The following is a 27,210-nucleotide window of genomic DNA, read 5'->3' on the forward strand; positions in this document are numbered from 1 at the left end:
CTTTCTCAGTGCACACTGAATTTCCCAACGCAGTCCAAGGTTGGTGACAAGTTCTGAATTCCAACACGTGGCCAAGGGGAGATCTCAGGCCGGGCTGCCTGGGTTCGTAGCTGGGTGACCTTGAGCAATTTACCTGCCCTCCTGTGCCTCCGTTTTTCTACCTGGCAAATGGGCAGAGGAACAGAGGCAACGTAGCACGGCAGGGCTGCTGTGTGGATGATGGGAGCTAATGGGATTCCTGGGCTTTTTACAGGACCGTCATGATCAGCTAAAGTCTCCTATTACCCTTTTTCTCAGCCTGCTGTATGGGCTGGGACCCAAAGGCTCTGGGGGCCGACCCACTTTCTCAAAGGCCACTGAAGGCAGGGCTGGCGGCCAGGGCTTCCCTCCCGAGGCCAGCAGGGCTCACTCCACCCATGGGCGAGCACTGGTTCCTCCCGTGCCAGTTCTGTCCAACTGTGCATGGTCTGGGGGTGGGGCTGTGAGACTGTTCAGTCTGCCCCTCCCCACCCCAGCACAGAGACGCTGTCCCTCTCTGTTCCCACCCCTGATGGGACAGCGGCTCCCAGCTCTGAGCCTCAGCATCCCGGGGCGGCTGCCCCTGTCCCCGTGTCCGACACACAAGCCTGGGGTGAGGCACAGGAATTCATCAGCCCCTGGCGAGGGGGAGCGGTCGGGGCCTCAGTTTGAGAACTGCAGCTGGACGGGGCCAAAACACGACACAAACTCTGCACGGATGGCAGCACCACCGGATCCCTCACGGTGAGGACCGACGGGAATTCCCAGGCTGGTTGGAGGGTGCTCCATGTGGCCACCCGTGAACAGGGCCCCGGCTTGCGGGCTCCATGCCGTGGGCTGGGGCTGCGTCCTGGCACACCCACGGCCGGTGGGACATGTCACACGGACGTGCATCCGTGCTGTACCCCTCCCGGCTGCCACACACCCTGGCTCGGCGCGGGAGCGGTGGTGACAGACAGCTCTCTTCCCCGAGAGCTCGGGCTGACACATGGCTGTGGTTGCAGCCGAGACGCAGCCGCCGGGAAGACTCCAGGCCTCGCGCGTGTCCTCGAGACGCAGGGCGGCAGGGAGCATGCAGGCCCGACGTGGCTCACTCAGGAGCTGTGTCTCGGGAGCGGCCGGAGCGGCCGGGGGTCCTTCCCCTGCTGTACTGTTTGCTTTTCTTCTGGAGGGTTCTCATCCACAGCCAGGCCAGTCTAAACCCAGAGCACCCGTGGACGCCTCGCTGCGGCGGCGCCGTAAACATAAGCATGGCCCTGAGTGCAGGTGCTGGCCGCCATCCAACCCGGCTTCTCCACAGCCTCTGTGGCCGCCTCTTGTGGGGATGACTCCCCTCCCAGACCCGGGACTGCTGCTGTCTCTTCTGTCTCTGGCCTCATGTGCCTGCAGGCGTCCTCAGCTGTCCTCCGTGCAGGCTGGCTTCCGGGGCTGGGGTCCTGGCTTTGGCACTGCCTGTCTGTCCGGCCCGCCGACCCGTCGCCCACCTGTGAGAGCCTCATCTGTGACGCCTGTCAGGCCCTGGCTCCTGCGGGGTCTCCGTGGTGAAGCCCCTGGCTTGGTGCTTCCTGGGCAGGCTCTTAACTCAGGGCTGTTCTGCGAGGTGGAAGGGCAGGTGTCTCCGGCTGCACCTCCCTCGCCGTGCCCACGGGGTGGGGGCGGTCACATCCCAGAGGGCCCTGTGCCTCCTCCCACAAAGGCACGCTGCCTGGCCACGCCCAAGGGCGGAGTCTTAAGGCGCATCCCACTCCTGGGCAGGGGCCCGGTGATCCGAGGCAGGAAATACACTTTATATTCTAATCCGATGTACACCCTGCTCCCCAGGGAAACAGACACCCCCCCCCAAATATCTACCATATCTGAAATACATTTCAATTAAAAAAATAATTCTGGCTGTGACCACTACAAAGGTAGATGGCAACACTGTTTCACTGGGGGATGATAGACTTGGTACAAAAATTCCTGGGCTTACACGGCGTAACAGGCAGACTCTGGCAGGGCGCCCGGCGTGAACTCTCTCCTCGTGACCACGTCACCTGCAGCCGCAAAGCAAAACGCGGCAGCAGTGCACTGGTGAGCGCGAGGCCGAAACGACTGTTCACGGTTCTTTGGGTTCAAGGGTCAGCAAACAGCATCTGGCCGGGGGCTCCCTCCAGCCCCCGCCTGCCCCGGGACAGCGGCTTCCATGGAGCACAGTGCAGAGTGTGATGCTCTCTCTGGAGACTTCCCTGCTACGGCGGCTGCTCTGCGGAGCGGCCCAGACCCGCCCATGGAGCCTTGCTCGTTCATTGATCGCCCTGGACACACAGCACCAGCCGGCTCCAAGTTCGCCAGCTGGATATTAGGCGGTACACTCCGGGGGGGGGGGGGGGGTGCGGGGAGGACCCTCGTGAGGGCCACGTGGCTGCACAGCAGAGTATTTATATCGTCCCAAGTGGGCTAGAGGGAATTTTCCTTGGAAAAAGGTCTCCTCCCAATATGTCTCCACCCTTAAGGCAGAAATTGGCGGATGCCGGGGAACCCGGGAGCCACGGTGACACGGGGCTAGAGAGCAGGGCTGTCACGCCCCGCATTTGTCCGTGTGCCACCAGCTCCACCCAGAAAGAGCAGACCCGGGAGGGCCGGGCAGGGGCTGTGGTTTTAGGTTCCCCAGTGGCGCTGGCAGGAAAGGGAGCCGGCCCAGCCCACAGCCAAACATCTGCTCGCACAGGGCCTTGGACGTCCCTCGCCCACAAGTATGTCCCTGTGTCGGCCCAGCCGCCAGCCGCCGGGAGTTTCCATGTGAGCGGCAGACCTGGGCTGGGAGGGTGGGGACCAGAGCCTCCCCAGCCCCTCTATCCCCCACCCCTGCGTTATTGTAGGGAGTTGGGTGCGGGAGCCACACTGCTCCAGGCCTCCTGCTGTGGGATCTGCGGCCCCAGAACACAGCTGCCCGCCTGTTGCAAGGGGCACCTCCCCTCCTCTCCAGTGCACTCCACAGACACTCACGAGCTGAGGGACCTAACTGCTGTGTCCTGGCTCTCTCCCTGCGTGGGGAAGGGCGGAAATTCCTGGGCAGAGGACTAGGCCTGGGGAAATCTCAATATTGAATTTCCGAGAAAATATCCAGTAAGCGTCGTCTGCACACCGGGGGAGTGTGAGGACCACAGATGGCGTCTGGGAGGGAGGTGGGCAGTGAGGGCTTTGAACAGACCCTGGCGTGAAACACAGGGCGCTGGGGGAGCCTTCCGTGGGCAGAAGCGGGATGTGGCGGGGGCGTCCCCCCAGAGGGCTTGGTACACGCTTAGGAAGGCATGATGGCTCCGTGCGGCGCCCCTCACCCCGGCAGACACAAGCACACACGAGCCTTGGCAGGGTGGGGCGCTCGGCTTCGGCCCCGGGCCAGGCTCCAGGGAGCTGGGATTGGATCGGAGCCCCGCGGCTCAGTGGCCAGCCGGTCCCCCTGCCTGCGGCTCGGGTTCCTGCTCTGGGAAGTGGGCGTAACACCACAGCCCCGCTCACGGCTGCCACAGAGATGCAGGCAGACCGAGCCCGGGCCTGGACGAGCTTTGATTGCAGGAAGTTGCTCTGAGGCAGGCGGGGGGTCACCAGGCCTGTCCGGCCTCTCTGAAGGCCTGGGGGCTGGGGCTGGGGCTGGGGCTGGGGCTGGGGCTGGGGCTGGGGCTGGGGCTGGGGCTGGGCCGCGTGCAGATTGGCTGTTCAGGTCTGCTGCACGGAACAGCCCCTGTGGCTCAGCGGAGGGGCTCTGGGGCCTGTGAGGACCACCTGCTGGCCCTCTGGGAGCTTTGCAGGGGCGGCCAAGAGTGGACGAGCCTTTGAGACCCGCTGTGCGAGCCCAGTGAAGTCTGACAAGTCCTGCTCTAAAGAAAGTCGCGCAGTTTTGCTCACACCAGTGTTGCTCACACCTTTCACACCTCGCCACCATCCGCCTGCTGGGGGTACCCGGGGCTGCAGTGAGTGTGGACTGGGAGTGAGCACACAGTGGCCACAATCCCATTCCGAGCTCCGTGGCCCACGGTGGCCCTGGCTGCTCACACCCCCGGATGGTGAGGACTGTCAGGTGGGTACCGAGGCGTCCAGGCCTGCCCAGAGTGACGCCCACGATCACACACACACACACACACACACACCCCGCAGTGATGATGGGGACTCAGGTCTCCCCAGGCTGCCCTCTCCTCCCTGCAGGTGTTGGGCTGAGTCTCTCTTCCCTGCACACCCCTGCATTCTCACACTGAATGCCCGAACGCCTCCTCGCGGGGCCCACTGCCCTGCGCCAGGCCAACGGTCAGCCTTGCTGCCTGTCGCGTGGCTTTGACTGTTCCACATGGCCCTTTTACGAGAAACAAGAGGAGCTCAAGTTCACGGGGCGGCCGGCAGAAGTCCACTGCCTGTGACCGCCCATGGGGACGGCAGGGCTGCAGGGGCACGCACCCCTGGCTTGTTAGCCCATCTGGGAGCCCGGAGGACACGGCCCAGCAGTCAGGTAAGGGCAGGGCTCTGTGGCTCAGCAGCTCACGGCAGGAGCGCCGGGTTCAGCCTCTGCCCCTGGAACTGAGGGGTCTTAGAAGAGGGACCCAGTCTCTCTGACTCCCAGCTTCCTCACCTACAGAATGGGTTTGCTGACACCACGCAGAGCCTGGCAATGTGTCACATCCAGGGGCCAGAGCAGGAGCTGAACAAATGCGGAGCTGGACCCTGACCCCCTGCAGGCCATTTACTGAGCACCTACTGTGTACATCCATGACACCTGCTTCAGAGACAGACAAGTCCACACCCTTGTGTCTGCACCAAGAGCATGGTCAGCTCCTGCTCTAGGTCTGAGGCTGGGCAGGGAGGAAGCTGGCTTCACACCAGGCTGCCTCCCTCAGAGCCTCTGCTGATTCCCCTGCTGGGGAGCATGCCGCTGGCTGTCACCGGAGCCTTTTAGATGCTTCCCGGGTGTCGCACGCATTTCCCAAAGCTCCCTGGAGGGCAGGCTCGCGGGCGGCCTTTGTCCCAGTTCCAGGCTCAAGGGTAAAACATGTTTCAAATCAGAACCTCCCTCGTGGGAATGGCAATTTGGCAAAGCCCCAGTGACTTACAGAGTTCTTCCAGTTTGGAATTCTCCGGGATTTAAATAGCTGTTGCCCCTACGATAAAGTCCTCAGCCCAGGGCGTTCCCTGCCCTGGGGACAGCGCCCTCTGATGGCCTGGGGCTGGCGGATAATACTCTGCATGGGTACTTGACTGATGGTTGGGGTTAGGGGGATGGCACAGCCGTCCAGGAGGCCTGCTCCTGTCTGTCCAGCTCACCAACCCTGATGGGCCACGCTGTCAGTGGGTCTCTGACTGCACCATGCCTATTCCTACCCAGAGTTCTTTGTGCACCTGCTCACGCCTCTATGGGGGCGGGGGTCCCATCTTTTCCTAAGCGCCCGAAGGGTTGGGACCTCCTCTCATTCCTCACTGGCTGGCTTGGCCCTTGCTGCCTCCAAGTTTGTGCTCAGCCCCAGGCACAGTGAGGCAGCCTCCCTCTAAGCTGTGACGTGCATCTGTGCTCTCTGACTTCATGTCGGCTTGCCTGGGCCGGCATGAACAGGCAGCAGGTGCGTGTGATTGCCTGCCTGTGTGGGTGAACGCAGCGCCCAGCCATCCCGCCCCGCAGCCCCCAGCCGACCCCAGGCATGGGAGACACTCACGTATTCCACTTCCTTGCCCGGGTCACCCAGGCTGCCGTTAGCGGTGGGCGCGGCGGGCTCCGCCCCCTCGGGCTTCTCCTGCTGCTTGCCCTCTTCCTTGGGCAAGCCGCCCTGCCCGGGGAGGGCCACTTCTCCCACGCCCAGGGCGTCGCTCTTGTACTGCTTGACGAACTCCTCCATGAGGGGCAGCTCGGTCTCGGACAGTCCGCGGCAGCGGGAGGCGTCCTGGTCATAGATGGGGAGCTGGTGCATGAGCTGGCGCCGGCGGTAGTAGGCGCCCTCAGTGCCCGTCACGGGCTGCTTCTCCTTGGGGATGAGCTCCATGTACTGCATTCCCTGGGGAGGAGGTGGGAAGGAGACGCTGTCAGTGGACCAGGGATGACCGCAGAGTCCACCTGGAACCTAGGGTGTGACCCTGAATGGTTCTGACATGAGAGAGACCCCGTCTGTATCTGCCACGGCACCCTCCACAGGCCGGGAACAACCAGTGGTGTTTTATTGCTTATTCTTAGTTCTGGGGGAGGGGGGAGACTACCACAGCTGTTGCTTTGAGATAGCACTGGCAAGAGAAATCACCATGGGCATCAAGGATCTCAGCCTTCAGCATTTTAAAAGGGCACAAAAGAACCTTCTAGGAGTGGGATCGACATCGCGTTTCCACGTGGACGTGACAGCCGAGTGTGAAGTCGGTTACACGTAACTGTCCTGGAAGCAGGCTTTGTTTGTCCCTGCGTGGACCCCTAGGGACAGGAAGGAGCTGTGACAGGCAGACTGTTGGTCCTGCATGGCTGTGTTCATTTCTGCACCTGACCCTGGCCCCTAGCCAGCCTGGTGCCCCTTGGCCCAGTGGCCCCTGCCACCCCGAAGTGCTGGGAACCCGCCTGCCCCGAATCTCCTGGGGCTGGACTCGTTCTGGAACTGTGGGAATCAACTTGAGACAAACTGAAGGTGCTGAGCTCCAGTCGTCTGGTTTTGGGGAGCAGGCACGAGGACCCCTGGGGGTGGAACTGTGGACCTCCTGGGCCTTGTGCTCAATGAATTTTTGCTTCAGAGAAGGGGGAGGGGCAGGTGCCCTGGGTTCCTGTGGAGCTCACATCGAGGGCGGCTGTGCATGGCACAACGCTGCAAGGAACCTCAGGCCTGGGGTTGCCCCCAGGGGAAACCGAGGCACAGAGCCACTGTGACCTCGGCCACATGGGCAGTGAGCTCTTCCCTCTGCCCACAGGGCATGGGTGCTGCTCAGAGAGGAAAAGTGTCCCCGGTCTCTGGGGCTTCTTTTCGTTGTCATTGCAGGACGGGGCCCACGGAAGCAGCCTCCTGCTTCCTGCCATTTGTCTAGGCTGCACCTCTGCCTGCTCAGTGCCACGCCTGGTGGGCAGGTTGGGAACCAGGAGCAGGGGGCTTGACTGGCACCAGCTGACCCCGTGCAGCCTGTAGCCGTCCACGGCCCTGGGCTGGCTCTGGGTGTCTGTAGCTGCAGAGCTAACGGATTCCTGGCCATAGCACTGGAGAAAGGGTGTTTTCCTTCCCTGGGCCCCGTGTTCCTGGTGCAGCTGGCTGGGTGCCGGCTCTGTCTCGCCATTGTTGAGGCCAAGACTTCCGGCAGCCACCGGTGGGTGTGTGCTTTGTGCTGCTTGGTCTTGCCTGGCTGGGCTTCTAGTCCCAGCCAGGACAGACATTGCTAAGTGAGCCTCGATGAGCTTCTCGGGATGCCCTTGAACACGGCCCTCCAGGCCATCAGCATTGACGGCATGGCCTTGGGAGGGGGATGGCAACATAGGGGTGTGGGCGTGACTCAGCTGCCTGCCTCTGCTCTGAATGGAACACCATCTCTCAGGCGCAGAGGTGTGGGAGGGTATGGGGTGTGAGCGAGTGGCCCCTGATGTGGGCTCCCCACCAGCCTGGGCCCAGGGCCAGGACTCCCCCATTCCTGGGGAGGGCCGAGGCATGGATAGGATGGGGAAGGGAGATGCTGGCTGCCCTCCCTCTTATTTTCTTCTCACTCCTGTTCTCCCAAACCTGGCTAAGCCCCCCCCCCCCCGCCCCGTGCTTGTAAGCCGTCCCCCCAGAGCCATTAACCCAGGGTACCTGCTCCTTCCTGCCTCCCTGGCCCCCTTCAGTTTCGCCAGCCCAGCCTGGGGGGAGGGCCCGGGCTTTGGAGACACAGGGTCTGCGTTCGGGACCCGGCTGTGCTAGTTACGTGGGTGGGTCATCTGTTCCAAACCCTGTGAGCCTCAGTTTCCCCTCCTTCCACAGGCAGTGCCCTCCTGAGAGTGCTGGGCCCTTAGATGGGCCTGCAGGGAAGCTGCTAGCATGCCCAGAGTGTGCATAGTGCCTGAGACAGAGTGAGCAGCCGGCTCAGGGCCACCAGCTTCCACCGAGAAGGGGTTTCCCAGCCCTCGGTCAGCTTGGGCGGGATGGCGGATGGTAGGTTCGGTGGTCAGCTCCCGCCTGGCTGCACATGCTCGGGAGGGCGGTGGATCATTCCTTCTGGCTCCCTTATGAAACAGTCCCCGCCCCCCAACACACACAGAGGCCGAGCTCAGCAAAGCGCAGGGAACTGTTCACCAGCGCTCTCTGCTTCTCAGTGAGGACACACCCAGGAAGCGGAACCCTGGCCTCTTCACCGCCTCTGGATGGGTTTTCTCTGGGACACGCCCACTTAGACCTGCACTAGTAAAGCTTCTAAAGAATCGGTGGGAAAATGTGGTGGGGTTGTGTGTACAGGGGGCGGCTGGGGAGAGCTTGCTGGGGACTGGAATGGCCAGGAAACAGCAGGGCGAGGACACTGCTGGCAGAAGCCAGAGCACATGCAAAGGCCCTGAGGCCGGTGTCGGGACATGAGGAGGGAGTGTGTGTCCTTCCATGCTGGGTGAGGGAGACCTACAGGCATGGGAATACCCCACGCCCCCTGGACTGCCCTCCTCCTCTTCCAGAAAGGACTCCCTTGAGCCGCTCTCTGGAGTTGCGGGACTTCCTAACCTCACGGGCTTGCAGGAGTCACCCAGTCCTTGCCACTGCAGTGTGGCCCGGGCCGCAGAGCCTCAGGTCATCCCTAAGCCTCCTGGCTGCACTGTGTGAGTTCCCCAGGTGGCGTCTGAGCAGAGTGGGGCTGGAGGAGCTCGGGGCCAGGGCACAGGCTCTGCACGGGGGCTGCAGGTGCAGTCCACTGGGGCGAGGCCTGGGCATGGGGACTTCCATGGCCCCAGGGTTTCCGGGGAGCAGCCACGGCGAGAGCCCGTGTGAGTCATGTGCCCGCCCCAGGCCCGTGCAGTGCCTCTCCAGCTCTTTGCCCGGCACCGCTGGGACCTCCTCTCCAGGTGTTGGACACCAGCTTCCCGTTCCCTTCTAAGAAGAGTAAGAAGCTTCGGGTTTTAGGGAGTGGAGGGCACGGCCACTATAGGCTGGCCGCGGCTCTTCCCAGCCACTGTGAGGGGAACCCAGCAGATGGAGACAAGTGCTCTGAGCACTGTGAGTGATCCAGCAACCTCTGCTCTGAAGGGCAGGTGCGACGCCCCCAGGCTCGAGCTGGGAGGCCCTCAGCACTGCTATGAACACCTGAGCCCATTGCATGGATAAGGAAAACTGAGGCCCAGCTAGTCAGCACCTCATAACCAAGCGCCGCCCTCCTGCCGCCTCGGCTCGGCTCACCTGTACCTGGGCAGGGAGGCGGCCGGCTTACCAGTTTCTGGGTGACCCCGGGGGGAGCCCACTCATAGGTGATGGTGTCGAAGGTGGGGTCCTTGCCCGTGGCGATGGGGTTGGTCATGATCATGCGGTTCCTCTTGTAGATGCGGACGCCGTCGCCGCCCTTCACGCGGGCCGTGAGCGTGGAGTACTTGGAGTCCATGAGCAGGCGGCCGATCTTGCGGTCGTCCTCCAGGTCGGAGCTCAGGCAGTGGTCCTCCTGGCTACACTTGCATGACTTGCAGATCTTCCTGGGGGCGGACACGGAAGGTCAGCGAGTGACAGGCAGAGGCTCCCCCCTGTTGTGACGGCAAGCTCCCGGACCTGCTTCTGTACTCCCGGCAAAGGATGAAAAGGCTTCGGGCCAGGAAACTGCCTGCCTTTGTGCGGGCCAGCTGTGTGCCCGCGGGAGGTACGGGGTGGCACTGTGGTTGGTAAAGGAGCGGCTGCACGGCCATCGCCAGTTCACCAGCTTGGAGACGCCCTGCGGCTGCAGCCTGCGCCCAGCCCTCGGTCTGCTCCCACCAAGTGCCGTCGGAACCCGGCCGTGGCCACCCGCTTTCGTCTTGTCTGTGGCTGCTCCGGGAGCCGGGTGCCAGAGCTGAGTGTACTTACCAGAACCATCTGCTCACCCCTGCTCTGAGCGGGACTGGATTTATCCCCCAAGATTTAGGGGCCTCGGAATTCCAGCTGCTTTTAAGCACCCAAGTTTCAGTGCACTGGGGCCATATCTTCCCGAGACTTGGGCTGGGGGAGGGAGCCCGCAGAGCAGACAGGGTCCCTGGAGGGCTTTGCTGGGGGCTGGGAGAGGGACAGCTTCAGGCTCCCTAGAGAGCGAATGCTTCTCTCTGATAGCCGTAAAACCAAGCACTGGGCGCCAGGCTGCTGGGGGTTAGGTACGGGAGTTCCCTGTGCTGTGCCCCAGATGCCGCACTGCGTGCAGTGTCAGCTGTTAAGTAAATGAGCAAGTCGGGAGTGACCGTCAGCTCGGGGGAGGCTCAGCAAGGGGGGTGATGGATCCCAGCCAGCAGTTCCTGCCCTCGTCCACGCCAGGAGCCTCGCACCTGTGGGCAGATGACGCCGGGAACGGCTGCGGGGCACACGTGTTGGTGCATATTGGGGGTTCTCCCCATGCCCCACGCAGCCTGGAGAGATTTCTGATGGTGACAGGGAGGAAGGGAGGCCCCTGCTGGCTCCCGGGTGGACTGAACAGCTTACGCCGCGTGGCCTAGCATTAGCAGATCCCCAGGTCCCTGTGCTGAGGTTGGAAAGCCTCAGGCAGCAGGCAGAGAGACGGCCTGGGGTGGGAGAGGGAGAGGGGACTGGAGCCTGACCAGGTCCCCACGGCCTTGGGGGGAGGCACAGGGAGTGGCTCTCGGTCACACGTCTTTCTTGAGCACCCTGACGGACAACATGGCACTGGAACGTGCTGGCAGGCTCACGGCCAAGGCCACGCTTGGTGGGCTACAGGCTGAGAAATGAGAGACGCAGCCTCCCCAGGACCCGTGCCAGCCCACAGCTGAGAAGTTGGCCGTGCAGCCCCGCAGGGCCGACATGAGACACGTTTCCTGTGCCTGGACCCAGGCACGTCACTGATGTCAGTGACCCTGCGGGCCTGGCCCTTTTAGGAGCTGGGCGTGGGGAGACAGGTGGTGGCCAGCGCCTGTGTTTACATGTGAGGAGTGAGCGGCACAGCTGGGCCGGGAGAGGCAGGAAGCCCGTGGGGTGGGGGGGACCCGGCGGAGCCCTGAGGCAGGTCTGACCTCCCACCAGTGCAGCTGGACGAGGAAGCAGCTCCTGGACATCTAAGGTCCTGCCCTGGGCTGATGTGCTGGGGGACTCCTGCTTAGACAGGTTGGCTGGCACCCTAGGCACCCAAATATCTCCCTGGCAACCAAGGGCATGAAAACCGGAGGGCAGAAACAGCCTGACAGCTGGGCGTGTGCCCTAGTGGTTAAGATGCTGGCTGGGACACCCACATCCCAGGCTGCACTGCCCGGGCTCGAGTCCCACCTCTGCTTCTGACCCTGCTTCCTGCCGAAGGGCACCCTGGGAGGCAGCGGGAGAAGGCTCCAGCACATGGCTCTCTGCCACGCACCCGGGAGGCCTGGATAGAGTTCCAGGCTCCTGGCTTTGACCTGGCCCAGCCCCAGCTGTTGTGGGCGTTTGGGGAGTGAAGAATTTGCGAATCTGCTTCTGTCTCTGTAAGTCCCTCTGCCTTTCAAGCACATCAAATAGAAACTTTGTTAAAAATAGTTCCTTTTGCAGTTGCGATCTCACACAGTGGAGGTCAGCAGCTCTGAGAAGACCCCTCCCAAACGTGCTGCCCCTCGGAGTGCCCAAGTGGCAGACACCGGGGCCCTGGGGGTCAAGGCGCCTCCGCCCGGGGTGCAGGGGACGGTCACACAGGCTGCCCCACACAGTTCTGGGGGTGCCAGTCACACGGACGCTGGGGGCCTGAGCAGTGTGGCAGCCTCGTCCCGGCTGTGGATCCATGTGCTGTGGATCTCCTGGCCCCTCCTGCACACTCGGGCCTCCCAGCCCTGGCCGCAGGCGCCCTGCGTGGACTGCCTTTTGCTTCTTGCACAGGGGCCACTCAGATCAAAACCCACCCACAGGGATGGTGGTACAGGGAGGGGCAGCCAGCCCTGTGCACCACACCCCGGACAGACAGCGATGCTTGAATGCCCCAGGTCCAGCTCAGGCTCGCCCGCATCTCTCTCGAGTGGTCTTGGCTGGGCTGGGTTTGGTGGCCTCCACCCAGCTGCCTTCTATGACCTGAGACATGGTTCTGAACTCTGCTTCCGCCAGACTTTGTTCTTGTTTCTCAGCGCGGCCTGGCAGGAGGAGCGCCCGTGCTGTGCAGCCTCCCCCGACGGCCCCAACCTCCTGCCGCTGCCCACATACCCTCCACGGGCCCAGCTCAGGAGGACCAGGGTTCCTGCAAAGCACAGCAAAGAAACCAAGGCCGGCAGTGGCTGCCGGAGTCTCTTACCTCCATGAGTGGGGCTCAAAGCCGGAGCACGACCCCTTGCATCTCAGACAAGCCACGCCTCTCGCCGCCTGCTGCTGGCCCAGGGGCATCTGGAGGGGGAGGTAGAGAAGAGAGTGTTTGCCTTCCCAGTGTCTTCACGGGATGATCGGCCTCTGAAAGACCCGGCCTGCCAGCTCAGGACTGCGCGGGGCTCACAGGGCTAAGAGCCGTCCACGGCCGCTGTGGATGGGGCAGAGAGAGGACCCAGGGAAGGCAGCCACGGGGCGGGCGGGCACTGCGGCCTCACCCTGCCCAGTAAAAATTCCGTGGTGGCCACGCCCAGCCTCCAGAGCTGTCACAAACACCACGGCTGGCTGCTCCGGTGGATCGGCTGCCTCTCCCCCACCTTAACCTGTCAGCACCATGGAAGCTTCCAGCATTTTCTCTCCGGAATTCATTCCCGATTGGTTGATAACTTGTGATTAAACCAAAGCCACGGGCACAAATGTGCACATCGCGCAGTGTCGCAGCCTGAAGTGCAGCTCACACAGGCGCGGCCCCGTGAGCACGTGAACTCTGCTTGGGAAGCAGCAGCCGCTGTAGCCCTCCCACGCCGGCCGAAGCCAAGAGCAGAGCCCTCGCCGGCACTCGGTTCAAGCCCAGGAGGCTCTCGGAGGGGCTCTTGCTACAAGCGGCATCGCCACGAGGCCACCGCAGGAAATGCCGGCCTGTGGGCCCCACCTCAGTCCTCCCGGTTCAGAACCTGCCCCAGGAACTTCACATCACGTTAAAACTGGAGACACTGTGGGGCAGCGCGTGCACCCGCTGGCCAGGGGACTCCCACACTCTAAATGTCCACTATGGGTGGAAGTGGTGATGAGCTGGTCCAGGCACCACGTGACCCTGGTCCAGGCACACACACTGATCCCAGTTTGATCAGAGGCAGGGCTTGATCCACCTGCAGGCGGGCGGAACAAGCGCTTCATGCGACGTACACCAGGATGCATGTCCCTCTGTGAGCACCTACTGTGTCCCAGGCACAGGGAGACAGCAGGAGACTCCGGTGTGCCCTAGTGGAGCCTGGGGGACATGCAGAGCGTCTCGTGCCCTTGGGGGTGGTCGGTGTGCAGCAAGAGAGACTGCCCGTTGTGCAGTAAGAAAGCCATAGACTTTGGCATCTGAGAGGCCTGGATTCCAAATCCAGCTTTTCAACTCTCTGGCCTTGGGCCAACGGAGCCTTGGATTCCGTATCTGCCAAATGGGTACAGAGACCGTAGCGTAAGTGGGCAGTGCTACTACCTGCATCCGGGTTGCAGAAGCACAGTGGAAGGTGTCTACGTGCACATGGGGAGCCCGGAGAGGCGGCCCTCAGAACATCAGGGGGCAACTTTCTTCGCTCTCCGTCTACCTATCTGCCTACCTACCTATCAGAGAGAGAGAGAGAGGTCATCTGCTGGCTCGTTCCCCAAATGCCCACGGGGCTGGAACCGGGCCACAGCAACGTTCAGCTGAGAATGCAAACCCGGTTTCCCTTGTGGGTGGCAGGGACCCAAGTACTTGAACATCCCAACGTCTGCAGGGAGCTGGAGCCAGGAGCAGGAGCCCAGCACGACAGCCAGGCCCTCCGCAGCGCCGTGGGGGCAGGGCTACTAGTGCCTAACGCCTGCCCCTCTTCCCTCAGGAGAGAGGAGAAGGCAGGTGGTGACACTCGGGGCCGTCCTCGCTGTCGCCGTCAGCATTCAAACCCAGGCCTAGAACGCAAACTCTCCTCATAGCCCCCTCCTCTTCCACGCCTGCCCTGCCACTGTGTGGACGCACAGCCGTGGCTCGGGGGGTGAGAGCCGTGCTGCAGACACCCGGATGCAGGCACATGTTACACTCATGTCCATGCCCGGTCAGTGCTGGCGTCGTGTGCAGAGTCACTGTGAGGACCGGGCAGCACCACTTCATGGCCCTCCGCCGGCAGACCCGGCCCTCTGACCCGCCGACACCTCGAGCGCTGCGATCCACCCCCCTCTAACACACGACCGACCCCAAGTGGACCGGGGGACGGGACCCATTGTGGACCAGGCTTGGTGTGGCCCTCCTGCCAGCCCTCACGCCGCCCCTCCCAGACTGCAAGTGGCCTGGGGTGTCTCTGTTCCCTCACCTGCGCCTTGGGGACCAGCGGACTCCGCCCTGCCTTGCCGAGGTTCCAGGGAGGTGCGGTGGGTGCTGTGTGCATATATTATGCACCATATGTTGTGGTCCTGCCTGTGAAAGGCAGTGTGTGAGACCCCGGACTGATGGTTCTTAGGAAACGTTTTCCGGGATCAGAATTCCAGGGGGGCCCCGGGATCTGTCTTGCCTGCTTTTCAGTCTCTGCTTCGTCTCACGCAGGCGTTGGGGTGGGGGTGGGGGTTCCGAAATCTCGTGGAAAATGGAATTGAGACGTGAAGTTTATTTGGTTGCAAAAAAAAAAAAATTCCTGCAACCCACTCACGGCTTCTTGGTATCATGCATTCTCCACGCCCTTTCTGAAGAGCGCTTGTACATAAACAGATGGATGAAGAGTGGAAAACAAACCCAGGCCCACATGAGCTCTGGATTAGCTGAGGCACTCACAAAGCCAGGCAGAGCCAAGCTGTTGGCCCTCGTAGCTGCCCCCATCAGCAGGGTAAATGGACACGAGCGCCACGGGCGGCGCCCCGGCAAGGGAGGAGGCAGGGTCCGGCTTCCCAGGCCCTGGGGTACTGCACTCCGCCTGGTGCCGGCAGCACCGCGGGGACCCCGGCTTCTCACCTGCTGGAGGGAGGAGGGAAACATGGCCTGGGAAGGCAGAGGCAGCCGGGGGCCAGCAGGCTGGCTGTCGCACACGACGCACGGTCCCGTTCCACGCCAGGCGCGTCGCTCGGCAGCCAGGCGGGCCCAGCCGGCCCTCACATGGAGAAAACAAGGAGGGGAAAACCTCAGCCGGAAACGGTGCCAAACGAGAGGCGCTGTTTATAAACAGTGGGCTCTGTCTGCGACACACGGCACTGCGCCACCCAGGAGCCGGGACCTGGGAAGAAGCTTCTAGAATGCAGCCCCTCCGGCCCCTGCTCCCGGGGAGTGAGTGCGCGGATGCTTTCTCTTGGCCCCAGGGTGGCCGGATGGGGCTCAGTGGCACTGCTGAGACGCCCAGCAGAGGCCGGGACTTGGAAGGACTGTGGTTGGAGGCCTTGGGGGTGCACGGGCAGGGCCCCATCCTGGGACTCCTCTCTCCCGGGAGCACCTGCTGCAGGGGAAGCTGTTGCCGAGAGCGGCACCGGGGCATGGATGTTGAGGGGCTCACGCCAGTGGTGCAGTGTGGAGCTGTGGGTGGGCGTGGGGCTCGCGGGACATGGGCTTCCCTGCTGGGTCAGCTTCCTCTCCCATGGTTCCCTCCTCGGAAGAATGGCTCATCGCTGCCTGTTTGGCCTCACTGGGGCTGTTGCCGGTGCCTTGTGAGGTCCAGAGATTGTAGAATGAAATGTTTACTGCCGAGAATGATCCAGACACTGGAAACGAGGTGGAAAGGTGATAGTGGGCAGTCTGGCGACAGTAGCCAGCGGTCCAGCAGTCACTGTCTGGCTGACGAGGATGCCCAGGAGGTGCATCAGGCCAGGAAAGACCTTGAAGCCAGAGGAGACAAGCGCTGCCCGGCAGAACCCTCTGCACCGCGGCCGGCGCCGGGCTGGGGGCTGCGGCCAGCGCCTCGGGGTCTACCATGATTCCGGTTCTCTTTCAGCAAAACTAGCTGCTCTTTCCCACGGCGATAGCCATCATCTGGCATTTCTACCACAGTTCCTTTAAGGTCCCGGGGGCCCCTATGAGAGCAGGAACCTTATTTTCAGACGAGGGAACTGAGGGCCCCCCCCCCCCCCCCGGAAGCGGCGGAGCCCGGATGAGCACCAGGAAAGCGTTTCTGTAGAGCTGCACTCTGGTCGGATCTGCTGTACTCCGGGCACCGCACTTCACAGTTTACAACATGTGTTCCCAGCCCCATCTTGCTTGGTTTCCCCGGCGATCCTAGGAGGTTTGCATTTGGCTCACGAGAAAAACCAGCTACTGAGGACGTCACACACACTCATGATGCTGGAATCCAGACCCTGTTACTTCCTGCCTGTCCCCAGGCAGTCTCCCATATGCTCAGCCTTGCTGTAGGGGCACCGGGCCACTTGGCTCCATCTGTGGGTTGGGGGACAGTGAAGCAGGGTCTACACCCACGGCCCCTCAGACCCAGAATCCTGCTCCACCCAGTAGATGACAGTGTACACAGCCTGCAAGGGTGGATGGAGCGGCAGTGGTCATAGGAAGTGAATCCGAGTCGTGGGCCATGGCCCCTGTGAGTGCTGTAGAGTCTTGGCCACACCCCAGACCTCTGAAAGCAGGGCTCTGCAGCGGGACCTGGCTGGCAGCCAATTCTGACAACCAGACACGAGTGGGATCAGCTGCAGGGTAACCCACTGCCTGGTGTCCAGGGTGGAGACCGTGCAGTCCTAAAACTCCAAGGCCAAGGGGGCCAAGGGAACCAGTACAAGCTGGCTTCCTACTGATAAAGGGGTTCCCAGGAGCCAAAGGGAAGTGCTGGGGTTTGAGTCTGCACGAGCATCTCCCAGCGCTAAAATCCGCAGTGTAACTGAACCGACGCGCTCCGAGCCAGCAAGTGCTTTCCAGATACCTGGAGGCCATCGCAGGTGTCTCGGAACTGACTCAAAATGGACAATCCCCAGCGCAGCCCGAGCTGGGCTGGAGGAAGCCGACTGCCAGTGACTGGTTCAGCAGGGCGTCTGGTCTGGCCTGCCCTGCGTGTCCAGGGAGGGTCATGCTTCCCCAGCTAGACGCCAACGGACATAAAACTCACCTGGGACCAGCACAGAGACACACTGGCTCACCATGCCTGGGGCGAGCCTGACGCTGCACAGCCCTGCTGGCCTCCCACTGCTGCTGGTCCAGGGACCATACTCTGAGTAGCGAGGGGCCCTGCCCGTGGTTCCCAAACTTCTCTGCAAATTATACCCTCAGCGTTCCTGCCACAGACACACAGGGTGTGTGTGGGTGGTGGTGGTGGTGATGGGGCGTGCCATTTAGCGGAGCTCACTGTGTGGCCGTCCTTTGAAACCTCAGGTTGCACATCTTGGTACAGACGCTGCTTGTCACTTAAACCTTGGCTGCCACCATTAGGCACCGCACTCTGTCAGGAGCCTCCTGTAGCAAGTGTGACTGTGGCCTGCGGGTTGCACTCTGGTCGCACCTGCCCTGGCCCGTGCCTGCCTGATTGGTTGAGTGCAGTAATTCCCATCCTGCCCAGAGCACAGGGCACCTGGAGCCCCAGCTGGAACCGGCACTCCCTGGGATGGAGGCACCCCGCCTGGCCTGGGGACACATGAGACCCCTGTGGTTGGCAGCCACCTCCATTCTTGCTTTTTCTTAAAAACCACAGTCTTCTGGGGGAGTGGCCGGGGCCCTGCCCGCCTGCCAGTGCTGGAGGCACCTGAGGAATGAGAAAGAGCAGGGACAGAGTCGCCAGGGAGGCGTGAGATGAGCTCCTGGCAGCACAGCCACCGCCGTCTACCCCGTGGACTCTGCCCCGGCCGCCCTTCCTGCACGGGACCCAGGCCTGCCAGCCACTGAGGCAGCGGCCGGGGCACCCAGGGACTCCCCCGGGCCCTCTGCTCCTGGGCCTCATGGGTGTCATCTCAGAAGTGGGAAGGAGGGAGCACTGCCTGCCTGGGCTCCCGATGTTTTGAGCACAACTGGTTTTCTGTTCATCCTCGGCTTCCGGCTCCCGCTCCGCTGCCCCACGCTAGGGCTACAGGCCGTGGCCCGGAGACCCCTGTTTTCCCACTTGCTGCCCCTTCTGGGGGCTTCTGTCTTGGACCCTGCCTAGCCTTAATGCAGCTGGCCTCCCATGGTGGCCACAGCAGCAATGGCCACTGTCGCTCGTCATCTGAGCCCCCTGTTTCCACCATCTGAGCTGTGACGGCCCGGAAGCTGACTGTGGAAGTGACTTTGTGTCAAGCGCCTGCTACAGCCGTGCAGGTCTCACAGAGAGCAGCACATACCTGGCCTGCACTGGCTGTGGGATGACAGAGGCTCTAGCGAGCTGCGTGTGTGTGCACTCGTGCGTGTGCACACGTGTGTGCATGCACGAGTCCCCACATCTGCAGCTTCCACCCTGGGGCTGCCCCCTGGGTGTTTCTGTCCCTCGGCCTGGACAAGCGTGGATGTGAAGTCCTTTCGCTTGAGGTCTCCTTCCCCGGATTGTGCAATGGAGATAGAACCACACAGACTAAACAAACTGAGATTAGCCCCGTGGTGGACTGCTCGGAGTTCTACAGACGGAAACATGGCTTTGTTTAAAGATCAACCCTATTTAAGGCAACAGGATGCAAACACAATGGGTGGACACTTGAGCTGATGGCAAAAGGGCCTCCCTGGGCAGGACTGCGGGGCAGCGTTCGGTGGTTCTGCCTGTTAGACAGTTTGTGTGTGAAATCTTCCTAGGCCCCGGGGACCAGTCTTTAGGGAACAATCCCGACTGCCTCCCCACACTTCTCTCTGCCCTGCCTTGGCCGGGGGGTGGGCAGTGCAGACCACCGAAGTGCACGTCATCTGTGGACAAACCAGGCTAACCTGGCAATGACCCTGCAGTGGACTTCTTGGGGGTAAGATCCCGCCTCCGCCTCCGCCTTCCCTCCCCACCCCCGGTGGCTGAGTGTCACCGATTGGAGCCTGGTTCTGGAAAAGTCTGGGTGCCTGTAGGCAGGGCCAGGGGGAAGCCAGTGTGGGGAAGCCACCGGCAGCACCACCCCCCACCCCAGCGTCTGCCGTCTATGTGCTGGGCACGTCCTGATGAAATCCTCATCCCTCTCGTCCCCGGTCCACAGCTGCGTCTTGCAAGGTTTCAGGGACCACAGCCGACTATGGTCCAAAAGCAGGAGATGGAAAACTCCAGAAGCTTTTCCTAAGCCTGACAGCGCATGCCATTCGGAGTAGTCTGTGCTGAAACCCTGCCACCTCCCACCCTGCCCTACCCAGGACACGAGTCACTCAGCCGTGCAGCATCTATACTGCCTGCCCATGAGCAGCTGCCGGGGTTAGCACACACACTGGTACCACGGTGCTGTGTTCAAGTGACCCGTGGTCCAAACAGCCACGGGGCCCGAGAGTAGTGAGGCCGGTGCTTGTGTTCCAGGATTTGTTACAACCGCTCTGTTGTATTACTGGTTGCTGACGTCAATCTCTTGCCGTGCCTGATTTATAAATTAAACAACGCAGATACCTTAGGTGTTGCACAAAACCACTATGCAAGGAAGCGGGGTTTGTTGCCGTCTGCTCTCGTGCACACACTCCAGGGATGCTCTGCTGTCGCAGTCCCCTGGCTGTCCCCTTCCCATGCTGTCACCTGGCATCACAGAGCAGACCCCGCGAGTGCTGGGCCGCCCCAGACAGGATTATCTGCCCCCATTTCTCCTTGCTGTCTGCCTTTCGGGTGACTTCACTTTCATATTTTTAGCACTTGGCAATTGAAAGATAGACTGAGAGATGATAAGACTCAAATCAGTACATTTTTCAAGGATTTGCAACTCTTGGAAAGGCCTGGCCCAAGGGACAGGGGACAGAGGGGCCACAGAAGTGCCGTGAGCTCATTCACACAGCTGGGCTCCATCCCCCAGCAGGAGCCCCGGAACGTGGGAAGCGTGGGAGGCGCCGCAGCCACCTCTCGCCTTCCCAGGGTGCCGAGGTTGGGCTCACTCTGGAGCAGCAGCAGGGGACAAGGCAGATGGCTCGGATCCTAAGCCGGGCAGCTCGCGGAGCGGGGACAAGGCTCCTGCGCTCGGCCAACCTCCAGTGCAGGCCGTCTTTGTGGAGCGTCTGGCTGCCAGGGTGGCCATGACCGAGGAGAGGGCACCAGACTGTGCGGCCGCCAGCCCCTCGCGATAACCCGTGCTTATGCGCCGTCTTGTCCGCAACACGCCGGCAGATCTGAGCGTGAGAGGCCCCGCTGGACTGCCGTGGCGGGAGTCGGAAGACTGGGCTGGGATTTCCCGCAGACACCAGCTGTCTCTGAACTAGCGACAGATGCTGCCCAGGCTTCCGGAAGCGGTGGCGTGTGCAAAGGCAGACCCGCACACAGCCGGCCCCGGGGGCAGAGCCCTACTTGGTTTTATCTTGAGAATAGCCTGGGTTTCTCGTTATCTGAGACACTTTATTAATCGGTGGAAGGAGGTCCTCTCGGCTGCTTCCACTTCTGGACTTTCTATGACCACACAGGGTCCCCGAGGGCAGCAGCTGACGGTGCCAACTCCATCCTTTTCTTTCTTGGTTGTGTTCTGCCCCCAGCCCCACGCTGAGCCCCAAGTTAGCCACCTCCCGGGGGAGTCTTATCTGCAGATGGACTGAATAGTTTGGGGGAAGTCAGATAAGGGCACATGAAGTCCCCTGGGGACTCCTTGCTCCCCTCACCCTGCTCAAGCTGCTGCTGTCCCAGGCCTCCTGCCTGCAAGTTTGACTTGGAAATGGCTTCCATGGCACTTGGATTTCGTGGACATCCTCAAGTGCAGAGCGGTAAGCTCCAGGCCGCCCCCCCCCCCCCGGCTTTCCACGGTTCTCTGCATTTTAGCAGTCTGATGTCCCAAGAATGTCGTCCTCTAAGAATGTCACTTGGTCTGCGTCCGAATTCTAAATGTGCAGTGTTCCGGATCTTTCCAAGGATAACACGCTTTTATGGGAGTTCATTCTGGGATCGGGGGAGCCGAGCAAACCGAGTCGAGGATTTTGAGTCTTGCCTGTCTGAGTCTTGACAAGAAATGGGCTGTGTGAAGGGACAGCATTGCTAAATGCTCTGCAGGCTCAGCCTGTGCAAATGCATCGAGCCAGGAATCCCACATCCAAATGCGGAGAGTGTGGGTGACGATGGAGCCTGCGCACGCGTGCACGCGCACACACGCACACACGCATGTGCACGGGCAGGAATTCACTTCAACCAGCACTGCCGTCTGGCTGGTGCACCGCGAGCTGTGATTCAGGCTTGCGCCTTTTGCAAGAGGCTTTGCTGGTTGGAAAACAAGCTCCCTGTGCCACAATGTCTCCCCTGTTCTCTCCTTTTTGCTGGCGTGTGTTTTTAAGACTAAGACTAAACTCACTTTGTAGTTCAAAGATCGCACCCTTTCCTGTTGAATATTCCTGCAGAAAAGCAGCTGTACTGACTATAAAGGGGCAGATTCTCGGTGAGGAAAGCCACACTCCAGAATGGAAAGTGCCCCACTGTGCATAGGTTGAGCTTTCTCACCCCCGCTGAGTGGCACAGCAATCAGCGGGAGACCAATCGTGGAAAAAGCCCACTCTCAACGCCCGGCTCCTGCAGCTCACCAGATACACCTCAAAGGGAAGAGGGGAACCACACAAGCCAGGTTTCTCTCCAGAAAATTCTCTCGAGTAAATTCAGAATCACTCGTTTGACCATTTGCCCACCCCAGGCAAAGCGGCTCGATCTGCTGTGCCCCTGATCCTGCCCCAATGCGGCGCCCTTGACCTGGATCCGTTCTCTCTCCCGTTGCCTAACAGATGGTCCCAGGAAGCCGTGTGCCTGCACCTCCCACTGGGATGGCAGTTGTTGAACTGTGTAGGGAACTGGTGCTGTGACCCCCTCCTGCTGGACTGAGCTCTGAGGGGCTCCGGGCCCTCTGGGTTGGGCGGGAAGCTCCTCTTGCCAGTGCCTAGAGCAACATCGAGAACAGACGCTTCGAGAGCTGCTTTAGCCGGCTTCCTGGCACGGCAAAGTTGTCAGGTTCAAGACCCGTCTCTGACGCTGATTCCTAATGGGGTGCAGAAGGAGAGAGCCACCCTTGGTTCCTGGGTCCCTTGTCACCCAGCACCCCCGGCCACTCCTCCTCTGCCTCCTCTCGCTCCATGGTGGACACAGTGGCTCTCTGCCCTCCTCTGACTTCACGCCCACGGAGTCAACACTTCCCTGCAGCTCTCTCTGAACCCGGCGATGGACCTGTCACCTGGCCGCCTCGACCACGCACACCCATGGGCTCCCTTACATTGGTGGTAGCCCCGCCCAGCCAGTCCCTGACCCAGCCCACCAGACCTGCTAAGAATGCTCTTCCTGCCGTTGGACAGCCCAGCACCCCCCTTCCAGTCTGTGTCACCCCTGGCACGGGGCGTCCCAGGTGGGGAGAGGGGCTCCCTGCAGGGAGCGCCGGCTTCTTTACCTTGTGGAAGGTGATTCTCGCGAGAGTCACCAGGAAATTGCACACATACAGTCGACACTGTGAAAGCTCTGGCCCAGCAGTGAGCACCACTCAGCTCTGCAGACTCGCTGTGCTGAACACCGCCCTTCTAGAAGCACTCCCACCCTGGGAATGCTTTGAAGACAGGGCGCAGGGGAGTTCTGTGCAAGGCGGGGTTGCTGGCCTTGACCTCAGCCCTGGCTGCTGTTCTGTGCAGTGTCACGACACCAGCTTCACAGCTTTCACCTCCCGCACACTGAGAACATGGCAGACACAGAGGGAGGTGCTGTGGGCTGAATTTCCTGCATCTGACTCCTGTCCATCGTTACCTATGTAACCATGGCAACTTACATGACCTGCCCCTGTGAGTCTCAGTTTTCTCACCTACAAAATGGGCTGGTTGTAAAGATGAGGAGAGAGGGAGGCCCCACCAGGCCTGGGGCCTGGCTCAGGTTGGGTCAGAGTGGCTGGCAGGCCCCAGGCAAGAGTAAGGCTTCCATGCTGGCCCCCATGGTCAAGGGCACGACAGGGCTGGCCTTGCTGGTGTCTTGGCTCTGAGCAGTAGGGGATGCTTGGAAAAGAGAGGCAGTTTCTCTATTAGCCAGGTAAAGAGCAGAACTCAGGTGATTCATTGGACCATCCACATTTTAACAGCTTATTTTAAAAGCCATTCCTCCCAGCAGCACTCTGCATAGACAGATGGGTCGGCTGCTTCCTCGTGGTGTGGGCAGCACCGTGTCAAGGACTTGGCTGAACTTGCAGAGAACTGGGAGGTGCTGATGCAAAGCGTTTTTGAAACAGGGAGCTCGGCCCTGAGTCGTCAGGATAAGGAGACGCGCCCGGGCCCGGCCTGCTCAGAATTCCCTGTGCTTCAAAGGGTGTGTGCTTGGCAAGCATTCCAGCGCTTTCCTGAGTCGGGGGGACGTGGCTCATGGAGCGTCTCCACTGGCCCTGCTTGCTCTCAACCTTCATCACGCCCGAGACACAGATCATGCTCTGAGCTCGCACTCCTTGGAACGCGCAGTGGCCAGCTTCCCGCCGGCCCCCAGTTCACTTCTCTCGGGGATCAGCACTGCTGACTGTGGCTGCCGTGGTTCTCTGGGCCAGGCCAACGGCCTCCGCAGCCCAGGGACATGGCTGGAGTCTGTCCTAAGGCCCCTGTGTTGCCAGGTCAGGGCTGCAGCGGGGGCAGGAATGGGGGCCTGTTGCCTGCAGTTCTCGCTGGGGAGGAGGGTCTTCCTGTGGGTCAGATGTGGCCACGCCCAGCTCGAGGGCTGGCCAGGCTGCTGCTTCCGCAGCTCTCTCGCTTGCCTTCCGTTTCCTGTCGCAACCTGGCTCTGCACCCCCAGCTCTCATCTTGCTCCACGGGTCACAGAGGCAGCTAGTAGGCGAACTGAGGGGCCGGCGAGGGTGTCCAGGGACAGGGTCTCCATCACAGAGACACCCCCGAGGCTGCACCAAGCAGCCTGGTCCTCAGCCCCGCTGTCCTCATGATCCGTACTTTCCAGCTGCTCATCAGATGCTGTGTGGGCGGGTCTTCCAGGGGAGGTGCACCTGCAGTACAAGTTCACACACCCACGGGAGCACCACGCAAAGGTGGGAGATTCTTGGGAGCGTCCAGAAGTCGCTGTGTGCCCCTGCGTGGCCCAGCACTGCCCGTCGTAGGGGGACGGCCATCACGCTTCCCTGTCACCGTGGATCCGATACCTCCTCCTGCCCTGAATGCCAGACGAGGGACTTACACAGCGTGCATGCTCTGCCTACTTCTGTCTGTCATGGCTAAGGCTGCTCATGCTGTTGCACATGCTAGAGTTCTTAAGCTATTTAAATTTAAAGTGATTTTTCCTTTCCGTTCTCTTGTTGAGGGAGATTTCAATGGCATTAGGAATAAAACAGCCCTAAATATGCTCGCTGATGGTTTTCCTGGTGGATATCCATGCTCCTTTCTCTTGGATACTTGGCTACCCAGATGTGAAGTCACTGGGCTATGGAGCAGGTGCACATTGGCTCTGTCGGGAGCTGTCACACAGTTAGACAACATGGCTGTGGCATGGGGCGCCCTCCCAGACGAGTGTGGGTTCCAGGGGCTCCCCATTCTCTGTAGCACTTGGCGTCCTCAGCATTCGCCGTCCCCTCGTGTTCCGATTGAGCAGCGCCTCCTGTGTGTATCAGCCAGGCAGCGCCTCACTGTTTTCTTTCTTTTCTTTTTTTTTTTTTTTTTTTTTGACAGAGTGGACAGTGACAGAGAGAGAGACAGAGAGAAAGGTCTTCCTTTTGCCGTTGGTTCACCCTCCAATGGCCGCCGCGGCCGGCGCACCGTGCTGATCCAATGGCAGGAGCCAGGTGCTTATCCTGGTCTCCCTTGGGGTACAGGGCCCAAGGACTTGGGCCATCCTCCACTGCACTCCCTGGCCACAGCAGAGAGCTGGCCTGGAAGAGGGGCAACTGGGACAGAATCAGGCGCCCCAACCGGGACTAGAACCCGGTGTGCCGGCGCCGCTAGACGGAGGATTAGCCTGTTGAGCTGCGGCGCCGGCCTCAGTTTTCAAAACCTAGCTCTTTATGTTGCTGTGTAGGAGCCATTTGTACGTTCTGCATGTGAGCCTTTGTCAGAAACACAAACTGTGAGTACTTCTCCTCTCTCGATGGCCTTCCACCTTCGCAGGGGCATCGTTTAAAGAGAGTTGAGTTCATTTGGGGGCCAGCTGTCATATCTAGTTTTATGGGGCACTCCCACTAGATGGAAAAGTCAGGACACAATTTCAGGGTCCGATGGTTCCAGCGCCCCGTGTGGGAATGAGCTACAATACCTTTGCAGGTTGTTGTTTTTAAACTTGGGATCTCCTGTCAGTACCAAGGTTATTCTTTGCCTCTGTAGCCTTCTCCGAGTCCATCCCTTCTCTGTTTGTCTTCGGAAGGCAGGTGCCTTGTGCGGGGAACGCTCTGGCTCCTCCGGTGTGTGTGAGCGGGCTTTGCGATTCTCTTGATGCCTTCACACTGCCCACTCCCTGTCTCTGGCCACATCTTCCACTTCTGAGCAGCAGGAAGCTGGGTGGCACAGAAGTGGCCTTCCCACCAGGGTGAGGGTGGAAGGGGTGGGACAGACCCTGTCTAAATGGAGGGGCTGGCACGAATCCCAGAAAACTGGCAGTGTCTGGCTCGCTTGGCCAACAGCTGGTGCCAGGCCCCCCAGCAGGTGGGCAGTGACCCAAGAAACGCATGCTCTGACCTTAGCTGTGACCTACCATGTGACTTAGCAGGTAGAGTGGAACCTGGACTTTACGAGGCCAATGCAGGCTTAAGCCTACCAAAGAAGCAATAAGAAGACTAAGAAGACGCAGAGAGAGAGATTTTAACCTAAAATGAGAGTGAGCTTTCTAACAATGAAATGACACCCCTCCTGGAGTGGTGAGTACTCCTCAGGGCCCCTGCCGCCCAGCCTGAGCCCATGTTAAGGTTCCGGAAGCAACACGGAGTCTTAAAAACCCTCTGAGACCAGAATTCTAATCCCTGTTTTTCTGTGCACCAGCACTGGGAGACTTAGACTGTCAAAGGCCCTTTGCACCCTTGAAAATGAACTTCGGTTGCTGCGATGTGCAGTGGGCAGGCAGTTCCAGCAGGAGGAGGTCCAGGGAAGGCACAGCGGCCGTGACGACCGGTGTGGCCCTCCCCAGGAACGGCTGGGCCCGTGGCTGGGTCGGAAGGCAGGGCTGAGGGAGCAGAGCTCTTCCATCAACCTCACCCCTTCCTCAGGTCCTGCAAGCACAGGGATGCCCTGGGGTCTTTTTTCCTCCGGTTAATGCAGAGGACGGAAACCAGGAACGATCACCCAGGGCCAGGTGGGTTTCAGGCCAGCTCCACCTGCTGTGAAACGTGGTGGTGGTGGGGCGCCTTCAGGCTGAGTCTGAGAGCTGGGGTCGGAACTGGGCGCGAGGGCCATTGTGACGGGAGGCTGTGGCTCTTGCTAACCAGTTCCTGGATCTCAAGAGGCTGACTGCCCTCCCCACGCCTCGGGGCTTCTTTTCCTTCTAATGATCGATTGAGTTCAAAGGTGACACTCAGGGACACAGGACCTGGGGTGTGCATTCTGGTGTACTTCTCCACACACCCCAAGATGGAGGGTGGTCCCCAAGTGAGACCTCGGATGGGAGGGAGCCCGCGGCCATCAGGTCTGCCAGGCGCCACCCGGACTAACAGCTCAGGGGACACTTGGATGACGCCCCCAGGGGTGGGATCGAGCGCCCCTCTCCCGCTCTCCCCCAGCCCCTCCTGCACCTTGGGCCTGTCCGCAAACCACAGTGCTTCTCTGATGACTTCGTAGCTTCTTGCTTTCCTGCAACCGGGTTCCTTTCCTCTGTGTCTCTACTTCCCAGCTCAGTCCCTGGTGCAAAATCGAATAAATGCACCGGGCAAGAGCAGTTCTAGAAGGTGGCCACGAGAGAAGTGAGTAAGCAGGAGGCATTAACATACAGTTTCCATTCTGTTCACCATGTTACTCTCCTGAGCTTATTCAATGGTGACGCTAACTCTGTTCAGCATACATTCCTTCTACCTCAAGTGCTATGCTAAGAAGCAACGTTTAGGCCCATCTTATTGACCAAGAAACTGAGGCTCA

General features: G+C 60.9%; 1 protein-coding gene across 1 annotated transcript in view; it reads right to left on the minus strand.

The window, feature by feature from the left end:
- LMCD1 (LIM and cysteine rich domains 1) overlaps nucleotides 1–27,210 on the minus strand; it is a 39,965-nt gene that overhangs the window by 5,098 nt on the left and 7,657 nt on the right. The window contains exons 2-4 of the mRNA XM_002720619.5: nucleotides 12,376–12,464; nucleotides 9,376–9,631; nucleotides 5,694–6,029 (exon numbers count right to left, since the gene is read on the minus strand). Coding sequence (XP_002720665.1) covers nucleotides 5,694–6,029; nucleotides 9,376–9,631; nucleotides 12,376–12,464 — 681 coding nt within the window. The remainder of the gene's footprint in view (nucleotides 1–5,693; nucleotides 6,030–9,375; nucleotides 9,632–12,375; nucleotides 12,465–27,210) is intronic.

This window comes from Oryctolagus cuniculus, chromosome 10, assembly GCF_964237555.1.
Source record: "Oryctolagus cuniculus chromosome 10, mOryCun1.1, whole genome shotgun sequence".
Lineage (NCBI taxonomy): Eukaryota > Metazoa > Chordata > Mammalia > Lagomorpha > Leporidae > Oryctolagus > Oryctolagus cuniculus.